Source organism: Microcaecilia unicolor, chromosome 3, assembly GCF_901765095.1.
Source record: "Microcaecilia unicolor chromosome 3, aMicUni1.1, whole genome shotgun sequence".
NCBI classification, from domain to species: domain Eukaryota; kingdom Metazoa; phylum Chordata; class Amphibia; order Gymnophiona; family Siphonopidae; genus Microcaecilia; species Microcaecilia unicolor.
Genome location: NC_044033.1, coordinates 427,122,367 through 427,137,450, shown reverse-complemented (window position 1 = coordinate 427,137,450; position 15,084 = coordinate 427,122,367). Strand labels below are relative to the sequence as shown.

The window sequence follows — 15,084 nt, the reverse complement described above, 5'->3', positions numbered from 1 at the left end:
GATAGGCCATATGGTCTTATCTGCCTTCGCTTTTCTATGTAAAGAACATCGTCAATAAGTAGTAGTGATCCTGCTCCAATGCTTTGATTATAAGCATAGTTGCCATTCCCATTTGGTCGGTATCTGACCTCTCCAGATATTCAGTCAAATCTCAACTGCCAAAAAATCTGAGAGGATTTCTCCTTTTTCATAGATATATTATAGGCCTATTTAAAAAAAAATCTGGAAAGGGGTAGCAAGGATTCAGAAGGCATCGTCAAGACTGAAATTGCATATTAAGCATCTCATAGGCAGAGATGAAGGGAAATCCTAAGCATTTTATCCTGTGTTCATACCTAAATACATGAGAATGTTGCTAGGACATATCTGTATCAGAATCACGATAGTGAATGTGTTATTTATATTGTAGCAGTTGGTGCATCACATAAACTTTTGTAGCACTTTTGTAATGTCATTATCGTGTACAATGCTTTTCTACTATTTTTTTTTCCTTTTCTAACTTCCTTCTTAAATTCCCCTCTTTCCCATCACATAGCAAGTCTGAATGGCTTTCTGAACTCTCCAATCCAAGGGCTGGAGGAATAGTTTCTCTGAAATGAACTCTTAATGCTGCACATTGGCTAATAGGAAACTCCAGAGCACAGAATGCCTTATCACTTCTTTTCAGATATCACCTCCACACTACATCCTGGCTTGACCAATCCCCAACAAATAGGCATCTGACCCTGCAACCCCTGAGACGCAATGATGCCACTGAGTTTTATATATTTAAAAATATTTTCTCGAAGTCCTCTCCTGGCAGACATGAAGCAGCTGCACATCCTCAGCAGCCCCATTTCTATTGTCTTTGATGATATTTAAAGCTTCTGAATGATGGATATTTGTGTATAGGGACTCAACATCCATGGTTGCTCCAGGACTCTTCTTCACTCTAAGGGACTTTCACAGACCATCCTGTCTGCCCATGAGGTGTCCCTTCCTGAGACAGTACAGCTCCTTCCGAGTCCACTTCCTCACCTTCCAGGACTCTTTGGTAGCCACTGTTCTGCAGGACCAATCCCATTAGTGGAGGAGTGGCCTAGTGGTTAGAGCACCTGTCTTGAAATCCAGAGGTGGCCGGTTCAAATCCCACTGCTGCTCCTTGTGATCTTGGGCAAGTCACTTAACCCTCCATTGCCTCAGGTACAAACTTAGACTGTGAGCCCTCCTGGGACAGAGAAATATCCAGTGTACCTGAATGTAACCTTGAGCTACTACTGAAAAAGGTGTGAGCAAAAACCAAATAAATTAAGATGTAACATTTGATGCAGATCTCACCTTTGCAACACATATCTTTACTATAATCGTGAGGTCTTTTTATAGACTTCATCAAATAACATCGCTTCGCCCATTTTTTGAAACCAATGCTATCCGCATCCTGACGTAAGAGGGAGATGATGAGGGGGGGGGGGGGGGGGTCTAACCCTTCTAGGAGCTAGTGACATGATTTCTGACAGCTGGGGATGAGCAATAGGTGCCCATATGGTTTGCATAGACGGATGAACTGTGAACATTCCTTATACATTGGACCCAAAAAGGGAAAACGGACCTGTTAGGCCCACAGGGGAAAGGCTATCCTTGTCAGGACTTGTTAGGGCTAACAGGGGGGTGGGACTGCTGGTGAACTGGAAACTCACCCTGACCTAAAGGGGGGGATCTAAGTCAGGACCCTGTGGCTAGTGGACCTAAGGGGCTGGAGACCATTTTCTCCCTTGGAAAAGGTGAGAGAGAGCCTTTTGCCAGAAGGAATTGAGAACTGCTATGGAGGGTAGTGGATGGATCTCTTCTTGGACTATGGATTGCTGTGGAGGATCCTATTGATTGTTGCAGAGGATCATGGATGGACCTTTCTTTTTGGATTACTGTTTTTCTTGAGGTACACCCTTTTGCTTTTGGACTTTTGCCAAGGGTCTGTGGATGTACTTTGACCCTGGATTATTGTGTTGCTGTGGAATTCATGTCCCACATCTTTGGTTGGGAAGTGCAGTGAGTCAGATACTCAGCCCACACCTTCAGGTGGGCGATGCATGACAGTTCATACTTGTGTATACATCTGAGCAGGTGTAAATTCTAAAAAAGCAAATTTTAAAAAATATGTGTGTATTTTCATGGTAGAATGGAAAGTACATGTATAGTTTTTTGGACTGTCCAACAATGCCTAGAACATGCCTCCCCCCTCTTAAAGTCTTCAGGCTAGATATTCCTCTATCTGTAAATCTGGATAATGATACTGAAAATTCCTGCTAAATAATTCTGATACTATGAGGCATATTGTCAAAGAACTTAGCCTTCAAAGGTTTCATAGGTTTCTATGGAACTTTGGAAGGCTAAGTGTTTTGAAAATATGCCTCTATGGGGCTCATTTCCAAATCGTACAGATAGCTCAAAATGGTCAAAAAAATTTATTTGCCAAAAATGTCCACATTGCAATTTTGGAACTGCAGAAGCTGGACACTCTACACTGCAGTTCATCCAAACAGCAAGGGGGCATGTTGTGGTTGTGTTTTGGGTGGGACAAGAGAAGGCCCAAAATTAGGATGTCCAACAGCGATAATCAAATGTGAAGAAACATCCAAGTCTGAAAAGGATGACATTTTCATTTCGACATGTTTCAGTTACGTCCAGGAAGCAAAAAAGTTGCTCAGATTGAGCAGTAGACCACTGGAGGGATTAAGGCATGATCCTTCATGAATCCCCCAATGGTTGCGGTCCCCCTCACTCTCCTCTGGAAGTGAAACCAAAAGGAATACCAGGCTGTATGACAGCATCAGGTATTATGGGCATTATGAACAAAGCAGAAAGGAAGCCTCAAAAGTAGCCCAGCGGTCAATGCAGCAGACTATAAACCAGGGGAACCAAGTTCAATTCCCACTTCAGCTCTTTTCTCTTTAAATGATAAGTCCTCCAGAAACAGATATACACCTAATGTACCTAAATATTTATGACACCAGAAAAGCCTAAGAACAGCCATATTTGGGTCTGGCATCTAGTCTAGTATCCTGCTTCCAATCATGGCCAATCCAGGTCACAAGTACCTTGCAGAAACCCAATTCGTAGCAACATTCCATGCTAGCAACCCTGGGGTAAGCAGTGTAACGTGGAGGGGCATAATTGAACGTCGCCGGCCAAATAGATCGCCAGCGATCTATGTTGGTGGCGGCGCTATAACTGGCCGGAACCGTTTAGATGATGGCAGACTGCACGGTCCATCCAGTCTGCCCAACAAGATAAACTCATATGTGCTACTTTTTGTGTATACCCTACCTTGATTTGTACCTGTCCTCTTCAGGGCACAGACCGTATAAGTCTGCCCAGCACTATCCCCATCTCCCAACCACCAGCCCCGCATCCCACCACCGGCTCTGGCACAGACCGCATAAGTCTGCCCAGCATTATCCCCGCCTCCCAACCACCAGCCCCGGCACAGACCGTATAAGTCTGCCCAGCACTATCCCCGGCTCTCAACCACCAGCCCCGCCTCCCACCATCGGCTCTGCCACCCAATCTCTGCTAAGCTCCTGAGGATCCATTCCTTCTGAACAGGATTCCTTTATGTTTATCCCATGCATGTTTGAATTCTGTTACCGTTTTCATTTCCACCACCTCCCGCGGGAGGGCATTCCAAGCATCCACCACTCTCTCCATGAAGAAATACTTCCTGACATTTTTCTTGAGTCTGCCCCCCTTCAATCTCGTTTTATGTCCTCTCGTTCTACCACCTTCCTCTCTCCGGAAAAGGTTCGTTTGCGGATTAATACCTTTCAAATATTTGAACGTCTGTATCATATCACCCTTGTTTCTCCTTTCCTCCAGGGTATACATGTTCACCTACCCTCCTCTCCTCCTTCCTGTACACATTAATTGATTTGATTACTTTATTTTTTGTCTATTAGATTGTAAGCTCTTGGAGCAGGGACTGTCTTTCTTCTATGTTTGTGCAGCGCTGCGTACGCCTTGTGGCGCTATAGAAATGCTAAATAGTAGTAGTAGGTCAACAAGTCTCTCCTCATACGTCTTGTAACACAAATCCCATACCATTCTCGTAGCTTTTCTTTTCACCGCTTCCATTTTTTTAAACATCCTTCGCAAGATACGGCCTCCAAAACTGAACACAATACTCCAGGTGGGGCCTCACCAATGTCTTATACAGGAGTATTAAAACCTCTTTTCTTCTGCTGGTCACACCTCTCTCTATACAGCTTAGCAATCTTCTAGCTACAGCCACCGCTTTGTCACACTGTTTCGTCACCTTCAGGTCCTCAGATACTATCACCCCAAGATTCCTCGGATCTTGCAACTTATTTGCTTCTAGGAAATTCACTATGCTTTCCTTCAGCATCGCTTCCATTACTTTTCCAATAATCGAAGTGAGGCTTACCGGCCTGTAGTTTCCAGCTTCTTCCCTATCACCACTTTTGTGAAGAGGGACCACCTCCGCCATTCTCCAATCCCACGGAACCTGTCCCGTCTCCAAGGATTTATTAAACAAATCTTTAAGAGGACCCGCCAGAACCTCTCTGAGCTCTCTCAATATCCTGGGGTGGATCCCGTCCGGTCACACTGCTTTGTCCACCTTTAGATTTTTAAGTTGTTCATACACACTCTTCTATGAACGGTGCTATATCCACTCCAATTTCACATGTACTTTTGCCAGTCCATCGCGGTCCTGCTACAGGATTTTCTTCTGTGAAAACAGAACAAAAGTATCTATTTAGCAAATTTGCTTTTTCTTCATCATTATCTACATAGCAGTCCGCAGCATCTTTCAGTTTCACAATTCCCCTTTTAGTCTTCCTCCTTTCACTACTATACCTGAAGAAATTTTTGTCACCCCTCCTTACATTTCTAGCCATTTGTTCTTCCGTTTTCACCAGATGAATCTCTCTCTTGGCTTCTTTCAGTTCCATCCGGTATTCCTCCCCGTGTTTCTCTTCTTGAGTTTTTCTGTATTTCAGGAACGCCAGCTTTTTAGCCTTTATTTTCCCAGCCACTTGTTTGGAGAACCATATCAGTTTCCTTGTTCTCTTGCTTTTATTTCCTCTCCTTACATAAAGGCTTGTGGCCCTATTTATAGCTTCTTTCAGCTTGGACCACTGTCCTTCCACTTCTCGTTCATCCTCCCATCCCATCAGCTCCTTCCTCAGGTATTCCCCAATTTTACTAAAGTCAGCATGCTTGAAATCCAGGACTTTGATTTTTGAGTGGCCGCCCTCCACTTTAGCCGTCATATCAAACCAAACCATTTGATGGTCACTGCTGCCCAGGTGGGCACCCACTCGGACATTTGACACACTATCCCCATTTGTGAGCACCAGATCCAGTGTTGCTCCCTCCCTCGTGGGCTCCGTCACCATTTGTCTGAGCAGAGCACTTTAAAAAGTATCCAGATTGAAATCTCCCAGCAACAGCACCTCTCTCTTCTTTCCCAACTTATGGATATCTGTGACCAGATCTTTATCTAGATCATCCAATTGTGTCGGAGGTCTGTAGACAACACCCACGTGCACAGAGGTTTTATCATCTCTTTTTAAGGTGATCCATATGAGTGGCTTCCTCCATGTCCATCTCAATTATAGACTATGGATGTTTCCTCCAGGAACTTGTTCAAACATTTTTTAAACCCAAATACTCTAACCGCTGTTACCTCATGCTCTGGCAACGAGTTCCAGAGCTTATTCTTTGAGTGAAAAAATATTTCCTCCTATTTGTTTTAAAAGTATTTCCATGTAATTTCATTGAGGGTTCCCTAATCTTTGTAGTTTTTCAAAGAGTGAAAAATCGATTCACACACCACTCAGGATTTTGTAGGTATTTCCCTATTCTTAGAGGGCTTAAATTTTAAAATAAAAATGTTGTAGGGCGATATGAACCTTGGTGCCCTGGTTTACAAGTCCACTGCACTGACCACTAGGCTGCCCCTCTGCTTTGCAAGGACGTTCGTGTGGCCATTTCTGTTAAAATGCTGCCAGACAGACATCTGTGTACCTGTTTTTTTGGCATTCATAATTTGCACATTTCAGTTTGTAAAACAGCTGTTCATGTTGGATGTTGTGATGTATTTTCTAACAGGAAACCTAATGTACTTCCTGTTCAAAAATGGCTGCAAGAAAGACTTTTTTTGGATGTTATGAGGAAGATGTCCTTCTGGCTTGGATGTCCTTTCCAAAATGCCCCTCTATCAGTATAGTGCTGGGATAAGGAACGGTGTTTCAGCCAGCTATAGAGATAACAGTGATGTTCAGCTGCTATCTGTTTAGCTAAGCAGTTTAAATTAGGATAGAAAAACTGCTGTCCTAACTTAAACCAGTTTATTATACAGATAGTGGTTGAATATCGCTGCTATCTGTGTAGTCACTGTTACCTTACATTCAGTGCTGCTGCCTATTCAAATAGCAGTGCTGAATATACATCCATAGTGTAAAATGCCAGCCACAATATTTAATATGGACCTGTATAAATCCTGCAGCAGCATTGTAAAACCACTATTTACAGGTGTATGCCTTTTACATGTGTAAAGGCATTCAAACCATTCTAAAATGACATCCTATATGAGCCTGATCTATTGGGATAATGTGGGATATAAATGTAATAAATAAATAAATATAACTTTAGAATGTGTCAAATGGAAACATGCCAAGCTATCATTAAATAACTGGATCCAAAGATGAAATCTAACCAAATAAAATTAGACAGAAGAAAGCAAATTAAACTTATGTAACAACTTAAAATTCATTTTTATAAATCATGTCTTACTTCTTTCCCTCCTATTTATCTTATTTATTTTTCCTTCTTTGATTATCAGTCTATTTTGTATTCCTCTCATTAGTAGTTATTTTACTTAAAACTTGTGCCTACAGTTTAGAAAAAGAAAAAAAGCTGTTACTAATTAAAAACATTCAACGTTTTCCTGCATTTATTGATTTGCTTGGACAAATTGCTACCAAAGAATTGTAAGAAATAGCTAAAGATGCTCCATTTTATTGCAAGTTTATAAAATGAATCTGTAACCAGCAGCTCATGACTAATAAATCCTTCTAAAGGTCAGTGCTTCTGAAAACATATCTTCATGTACTGAATGTTAAATAGTCTTGTAAAAAGAAACAAACAAGAAAAAAGCCTACTTACTCAGCCAGGCCTAATATAGTCTCTCTCTTATACTGGGCATCTGCTGAAAATCTCTGTACATCCACTCCTTTGCCGAGGTCCTGAAGAATCTGAGCCTGAGTAAAGTCCATCAGTTGTTCATTATAGTAATGCAACTGTTCAACCAAAGTCACGATTTCTTCAGGCCAGTTAGTGTTGGCATACTCAGAAACATACTTTGTAACCATCTTTATAAGATCTTTGACATCAGCCTGCAAAAATCAGTTTAAATAATAGTTTGGTGTTATATCAACATTTCACTTCAAAGAAAGCACATATTAAAGAGCAAAATTGTCAGCTGTGTAAAGCTTCATAGTGTTGATTTCTCCTGATACATAAAGGGATTTATCCTTTTACTATACAGATCTTTCTCAGGCAACCTATTATAGAAACCTTAGATGGTTAAAATGGAACATATCCATCTCATACTCTTAATCGTCTGCATGCCACTACTAGGATTAATCTGCACAGAACAAAATCTTGAGGTCTGAATAAATCCTAGAAGTCTTGGACAAAACAAGAGAAACAGAGAAGGAAAATGTTTGGCGCTCTATCAATCACTGCACTTCAGCCTGTCTAGGCTAGGCAGGAAAGGCAGAGAAGATTACCATGTCAGCAACCCAGAGCTACATAGAATTAGCAAATTGTAGTGAACCACAGTCAGCATCAAAGAGTTGACTTAAAGAATGTTAATGGTAGCAGAAGAAGCTGAGACAATCCTGACTGCACCTAGATCTGTATTGCCAAAAAATACCAACAGCCCCAAAGGAGCACTATGCTGCAACACATGGAATAAAGAAGTGGGAGAGCAGTGAAGAATAAGAAGAGAAAACCATAATAAAGGAAAAAGGACAGAAAAAAAATAGCAATTATATTCTTATAACAGACTTAGAGGCAGAAGGTAAGGGTATGGGGGAGTTCAGGGGCAGGCATATGGTTGGAGTGGTCTCCAGCTGCTTATGCTAATTAGTTGATAAAATTTACAAGGCTAAATTATTCAGAATTGTTTAATGAAACCCAGTCATACTGGTAAACACCATAATAAAACACACATCTGATCATATTTCTAGCCTTTTTCATGATAAAACACTGGCATTATCTGAGCGCTTCCCAGATGCTGCCCATGCAATCTCAAGTAATCATCATTATTGTAAGCGTCTCAAAATAAGCACCAAATTCCATTACATTCTCCAGATGGTAAGTTAGCAGTTTGGAGCTGCACAAAACAGAAAAACTTCTCTGTGACAACAGAAAGAAAAAAGTCACTGGGGTTTTTGTGGCGTTTCAGGCAGAAGACTTTCACATGTGAATATGTGGAATGTGAAAAAATATTTGCAATTGTATTAGAAATATTTGTAAAAACACTCACACCGAGGCTTATGAACACACAAAAATGGAAGATTAATCAATGAACAGATGAAACAGCAGAGTGATGATCTGTCCTAAAACATAATGGGGTCCCTTTGACTAAGTATAGGCATGTGTTTTTGATGCACGCCGGGCCAGTTTTTACTGCGTCTGCAAAAAAGGGCTTTTAATGGGATGGAAAAAGGGCATGCAGTAAAACTGAAAACAGCATGCGCCTAAAACTGGCCTGAGCCCTTAATGCCACCAATTGGTCTAGTGGTAAGGGCTCACGTGCTACATCTGCTGATTAGCGCCGGAAATGACAGCATGGGAGAAAATAAATAAATCCTCTAGGCATTACTGGTGTGCAGCAAATCTGAAATTACCCCCAGGGGGGTGTGGTAGCCTCATGGTAGTCTCATTTTGGCGCTCGCTGCACTTGCGTAGAGCATAATGCGCCTTTGTAAATGGGTACCAATGTGAATAATTTTAAAACAGGGCACCTATGTGAGAAATCTAAAACAGCACCTATTTTAAGCATATTCTATAAAGCAACATTAGCACCTGTATTGCTTTATAAAATACGCTTCCTGCATCACTCCTGTATGTATATGTCCATGCACAAATTTACACCGGCTCTTTAAAAGTTGTACCTGCATAATTCATAAAATATAAATCCACCTTTGCTCTGCTTGAACTCTGCTCCTGGGAACTGTAAAGAAGAGTGGGTGGTCTATGTATAGCGATACTTGTATATCTCTCCCTTCCAGGTAATCTGTAATTGTCTGGCAATGAAATAGCTATATAGCGTTCAATGATTTATTAGGAAATAGAGATGCCAGCAGTACCAGGAATTACAAAAGCGAGATCATTATGGTTAACACTAGTTTCTTTTTCAAGTAAAACTCAGAAAGCAACTATAAATTTCCCTAACAAAACCAAAACCGTTAGGCCACAAGATCTGACTTGCAAAATAAAACATGGAAAAGAAAATAAGATGGTACCTTTTTTATTGGACATAACTTAATACATTTCTTGATTAGCTTTCGAAGGTTGCCCTTCTTCGTCAGATCGGAAATAAGCAAATAAGCAAATGTTGGTAGATGACAATATATATAAGTGAAACATCAAAGCATTTCAGTGATAGTCTAACAGGATGGAGGTGGATAGGTGAGAGGAGGGTGACAAATAGAGCAATACAACTTTATGGTTTATAATGGGCTAGAAATTAATCAAATTTATTTTAACTCACAACTACTTCCACTTTAACAATGATATTTATCTACAAATAATGGGCACTGCGATGGGCACCAGGACAGCACCCCAATATGCCAACCTTTTTATGGCTGAGCTGGAAGAGACATTTCTGAATACATACCAGACCAAACTCCTAAAATACTACCCGGAACATCAATGGCATTTTTATCATTTGGACTGAGGGGGAAGAAACTCTGAAACAATTTTACTATTCCTTCAATACATACCATCCTACAATCAGATTCAAAATTGACTACTCCCCAGAAAAAGTCAATTTTTTGGATACCACGGTCTCAATCAGTGATGGCTATATACAAACATCTATATACAAGAAACCCACAGACAGATGCAGCTACCTCCACAACTCCAGCTTCCACCCTTCACATACAAAGAGATCCATTATTTACAGCCAAGCCACAAGATACCACCGTATCTGCTCTGACCCAAGGGACAGACACCTTGAAACCCTGACTGTATCCTTCGAACGGAAAGGCTACAACCCCAAAATAATCAAGAAAATTGCCTCCTCCCTCAAAACACCCAGGGAAAATCTGCTACAGTACAAGGAAAAAATATAAGCCACAGACAGAACCCCCCTTAAAGTGACATACAACCCAGAGCTAGAAAAATTAAGAAAAATCATAAAAGATCTTCAGCCTCTACTCCAGGAGGATGAATTACTGAAAGAGATATTCCCATCCCCACCAGTGCTGGCTTTCCAACATCCACCCAACTTAAAACACAGGCTAATCAGAAGAAAACTCCCAACACAGACTCAAAAAGAAGAGAACGGCACATATCCTTGCAATATATCCAGCTGCAAGCTATGCCAAAACATTTCACAGGGCCCCCCAGTCATTCACAAAGGAAAAATATTCAACATAAAGGAATCCTTTACATGCTCACCTTCCAATGTGGTATACATCATTCAGTGTAAAAAATGTAATGAAGGATGCTATATTGTAGAAACAAGCCAGATGCTAAAGACAAGATTTAATTTACATAGATATCACATGAAAAATTCCAGTGCCAGACAGGATTACAACCCTGTGGGGCAGCACTTTACAAAACTAGAACACTGTACCAGTGATTTCATAGTAAGAATCCTGAAAGGTAACTTTAAAACAATACAGGAACGTAAGACCTTTGAAGTCAAAATGATTGAATATTTTGATACCCACCAGCCTATTATAAACCATAAAGTTGCATTGCTCTGTTTGTCATCCTCCTCTCACCTTCCACCCCCATCCTGTTAGACTGTCAGTGAAATGATTTGATGTTTCACTTATATATACTGTAATCTACCAACATTTACTTATTTCCGATCTGACGAAGAAGGGCAACCCTTGAAAGCTAATCAAGAAATGTATTATGTCCAATAAAAAAGGTACCATCTTATTTTCTTTTCCATGTTTTATTTTGTTTTATTTCTATTGATTACCTTTAAAATGGACTAACATGGCTACCACACCTCTAAACACTAAAGGAATTTATAGCCAGCCCCAAGACCATATGGTGAACAAACAGAGCCTTATACAAATTTATGGCATCAGCTTTTATGAAGTAAAGACATCCCATTGGCCATCAGTGCAGTTTTCAAGACCCAAGGCAAAATTATGGACAGTGCCCTTAATAGCAGATTTTAACCCCCTTATTTCAGTGGTCTTCACTAATAAGTCAGTGCCACTTTAGATCAAAAGAACTGAAGGAGAGCTGCCGAATATCTTCTCATGTTGGTAGCAGTGTCACATCCATCCCCACTAGCCCACCTTCAAACTTTTCATTGGGGGTATCTTCGAGGATGTGGGCATTTCCAAATGCATTCTGTTTGTCTATTGGGAAATGCCTTGTCCTTCAAGCTTGTGGCTCACCCCCACTTCTATTTCCCTCTTTCTGTCATGAGCCTGGGCAGAGATGCAGAAAGTATCAGGGAGAAAAACAGAATGATGATGAGAGCTGCTCTATAGATCTCCAGGGGCTGGCACTGGATCCCAGGCCTTGCACTGAAGAACACTGCGCTATGCAGTGGAACTGTGAGCTGGACTGGTTCTGTAAGTGGATCCACAGGATGACATAAGACGGGGAGGAGAAAGAGCACCAGGCACAGAATAGTCTATCAGTGATCAAATATACAGGCGAAGGTGACATATAGCAGGGGACAAATCTTGTGGCAAAAAAGCAAAAGCACTGAAGTGAAAATTCCTGTCTTCTTCGTCGTCATTTAAAAAAAAAGTTTCTTCTGTCCTTATCACATTCCAAGTGTATGGGCTTCAACTGAACCTAATGTAGCAGAACTAGCTTACCACCTGTACCCTGAAATCAATTGCACTCATCGTCCCCAAATACACATGCAGATTTTTCCGCTTGTCTCTCAACTCTTTTTGTTTTACCGTATGTTACTAGTCTGTATGGTCCACCTCTGCCTATCTACTTTACTATTAAGATGATTTCATGAATATTATTTTGACTTTACATCACTTCTCTAGTATGATTTACTGCATTTTAAAATTTATTTACTTATTGTATTTATTTATTAGGATTTATTTACCGCCTCTTTGAAGGAATTCACTCAAGGCGGTGTATAGTTAACAATAAATCAAACATGAGCAATCGACAATTAGAGCAGTAAATATATTCAAACAACAATACGTATGCATAGTATAGTACTTACAATGTTAACACAATATGTAGTAGAACATTTTAACTGACAGTGTAGGGCATTAGCAAAGATAGAACATATAGATAGGTAAGACAGTAAGAGGAGTTAGAAAATAACTCTCCAAATGTGTACTATACCTACACAGTTCTGCATTGTTATTACTATGATTTCATTTTCCAATTTCAAAACTTATCTTACTGTTCTAATCATGAGCCTTAGAAATATCAGGAGCTAAGAACATAAGCGTTGCTATATTGGGACAGACTGAAGGTCCATCAAGATCAGCATCCTGTTTCCACGTGGCCAATCCAGGTTACAAGCACCTGGCAAGATCCCAAAACACTACATTTTATGCTACTTAATCCTAGAAATAGGTAGTGGATTTTCCCCAAATCCATCTTAACAATGGCTTATGGACTTTTCTTTTAGGAAGTTAGCCAAACCTCTTTTAAACCTCGTTAAGGTAACTGTTTTTAACACATTCTCTGGCAACAAATTCCAGAGTTTAACTCCAAGTTGAGTGAAGAAATATTTTCTCCAATTTCTTTTAAATTTACTACTTTGCAGTTTCATTGCACGCCCCCTAGTCCTAATATTTTTGGAAAGAGTAACCATGAGATTCATGTCTACCCATCCACTCCACTCATTATTTTATAAGTACATAAGTACATAAATAATACCACACTGGGAAAAGACCGAGGGTCCATCGAGCCCAGCATCCTGTCCATGACAGCGGCCAATCCAGGCCAAGAGCACCTGGCAAGCTTCCCAAACGTACAAACATTCTATACATGTTATTCCTGGAATTGTGGATTTTTCCTAAATCCATTTAGTAGTGATTTATGGACTTGTCCTTTAGGAAACCGTCTGACCCCATTTTAAACTCTGCCAAGCTAACCGCATTCACCACGTTCTCCGGCAACGAATTCCAAAGTTTAATTATGCGCTGGGAGAAGAAACATTTTCTCCAATTTGTTTTAAATTTACTACACTGTACTTTCATCTCACGCCCCCTAGTCCTAGTATTTTTGGAAAGCGTGAACAGATGCTTCACATCCACCTGTTCCCCTCCATTCATTATTTTATATACCTCTATCATGTCTCCCCTCAGCCGTCTCTTCTCCAAGCTGAAAAGCCCTAGCCTCCTTAGTCTTTCTTCATAGTGAAGTCGTCCCAGCCCCGCTATCATTTTAGTCGCCCTTTGCTGCACCTTTTCCAATTCTATTATATCTTTCTTGAGATGCGGCGACCAGAACCTAACACAATACTCAAGGTGCGGTCGCACCATGGAGCGATACAATGGCATTATAATATCCTCACACCTGTTTTCCATACCTTTCCTAATAATACCCAACATTCTATTCGCTTTCCTAGCCGCAGCAGCACACTGAGCAGAAGGTTTCAGTGTGTTATCGACAACGACACCCAGATCCCTTTCTTGGTCCGTAACTCCTAACGTGGAACCTTGCATGACGTAGCTATAATTTGGGTTCTTTTTTCCCCACATGCATCACCTTGCACTTGCTCACAATAAACGTCATCTGCCATTTAGCCACCCAGTCTCCCAGTCTCGTAAGGTCCTTCTGTAAGTTTTCACAATCCTGTTGCGAGTTAACGACTTTGAATAACTTTGTGTCATCAGCAAATTTAATTACCTCGCTAGTTACTCCCATCTCTAAATCATTTATAAATATATTTAAAAGCAGCGGTCCTAGCATAGACCCCTGAGGAACCCCACTAACTACCCTTCTCCATTGTGAATACTGTCCATTTAACCCCACTCTCTGTTTCCTATCCTTCAACCAGTTTTTAATCCACAATAGGACATTTCCTCCTATCCCATGACCCTCCAATTTCCTCTGTAGCCTTTCATGAGGTCAAACACCCTTTGAAAATCCAGATATACAATATCAACCGGCTCCCCTTTGTCCACGTTTGTTTACTCCTTCAAAGAATTGAAGTAAATTGGTCAGGCAAGATTTCCCCACACAAAAGCCGTGCTGACTTGGTCTCAGTAATCCATGTCCTTGGATGTGCTCTGTAATTTTGTTTTTGATAATGGCCTCTACCATTTTCCCTGGCACCGACATCAGACTCACCGGTCTATAATTTCCCGAATCTCCCCTGGAACCTTTTTTAAAAATCGGTGTTACATTGACCACCCTCCAATCTTCCGGTACCACGCTCAATTTTAAGGATAAATTACATATCACTAACAGTAGCTCCGCAAGCTCATTTTTCAGTTTTATCAGTACTCTAGGATGAATACCATCTGGTCCAGGAGATTTGCTACTCTTCAGTTTGCAGAACTGCCCCATTACGTCCTCCAGGTTTACCGTGAAGTCAGTAAGTTTCTCCGACTCGTCCACTTGAAATACCATTTCCAACACCGGTATCCCAACCAAATCTTACTCGGTGAAGACCAAAGCAAAGAATTCATTCAATCTCTCCGCTACGTCTTTATCTTCCTTGATCGCCCCTTTTACCCCTCAGTCATCCAGCGGCCCAACCGATTCTTTTGCCGGCTTCCTGCTTTTAATATATAGACCTCTATCATATCTCCCCTCAGCCATCTTTTCTCTAAGCTGAAGATGCCTAGCCGCTTTAGCCTTTTCTCATAGAGAATTCACCCATCCCCT

The 15,084-nt window shown here is 40.9% G+C and overlaps 1 protein-coding gene across 1 annotated transcript in view; it reads right to left on the bottom strand.

Annotated features, from left to right (window-relative positions):
• NBAS (NBAS subunit of NRZ tethering complex) overlaps window positions 1-15,084 on the bottom strand; it is an 892,343-nt gene that overhangs the window by 352,745 nt on the left and 524,514 nt on the right. The window contains exon 41 of the mRNA XM_030198850.1: window positions 7,165-7,394. Within this exon, the coding sequence (XP_030054710.1) occupies window positions 7,165-7,394 (230 nt within the window). The remainder of the gene's footprint in view (window positions 1-7,164; window positions 7,395-15,084) is intronic.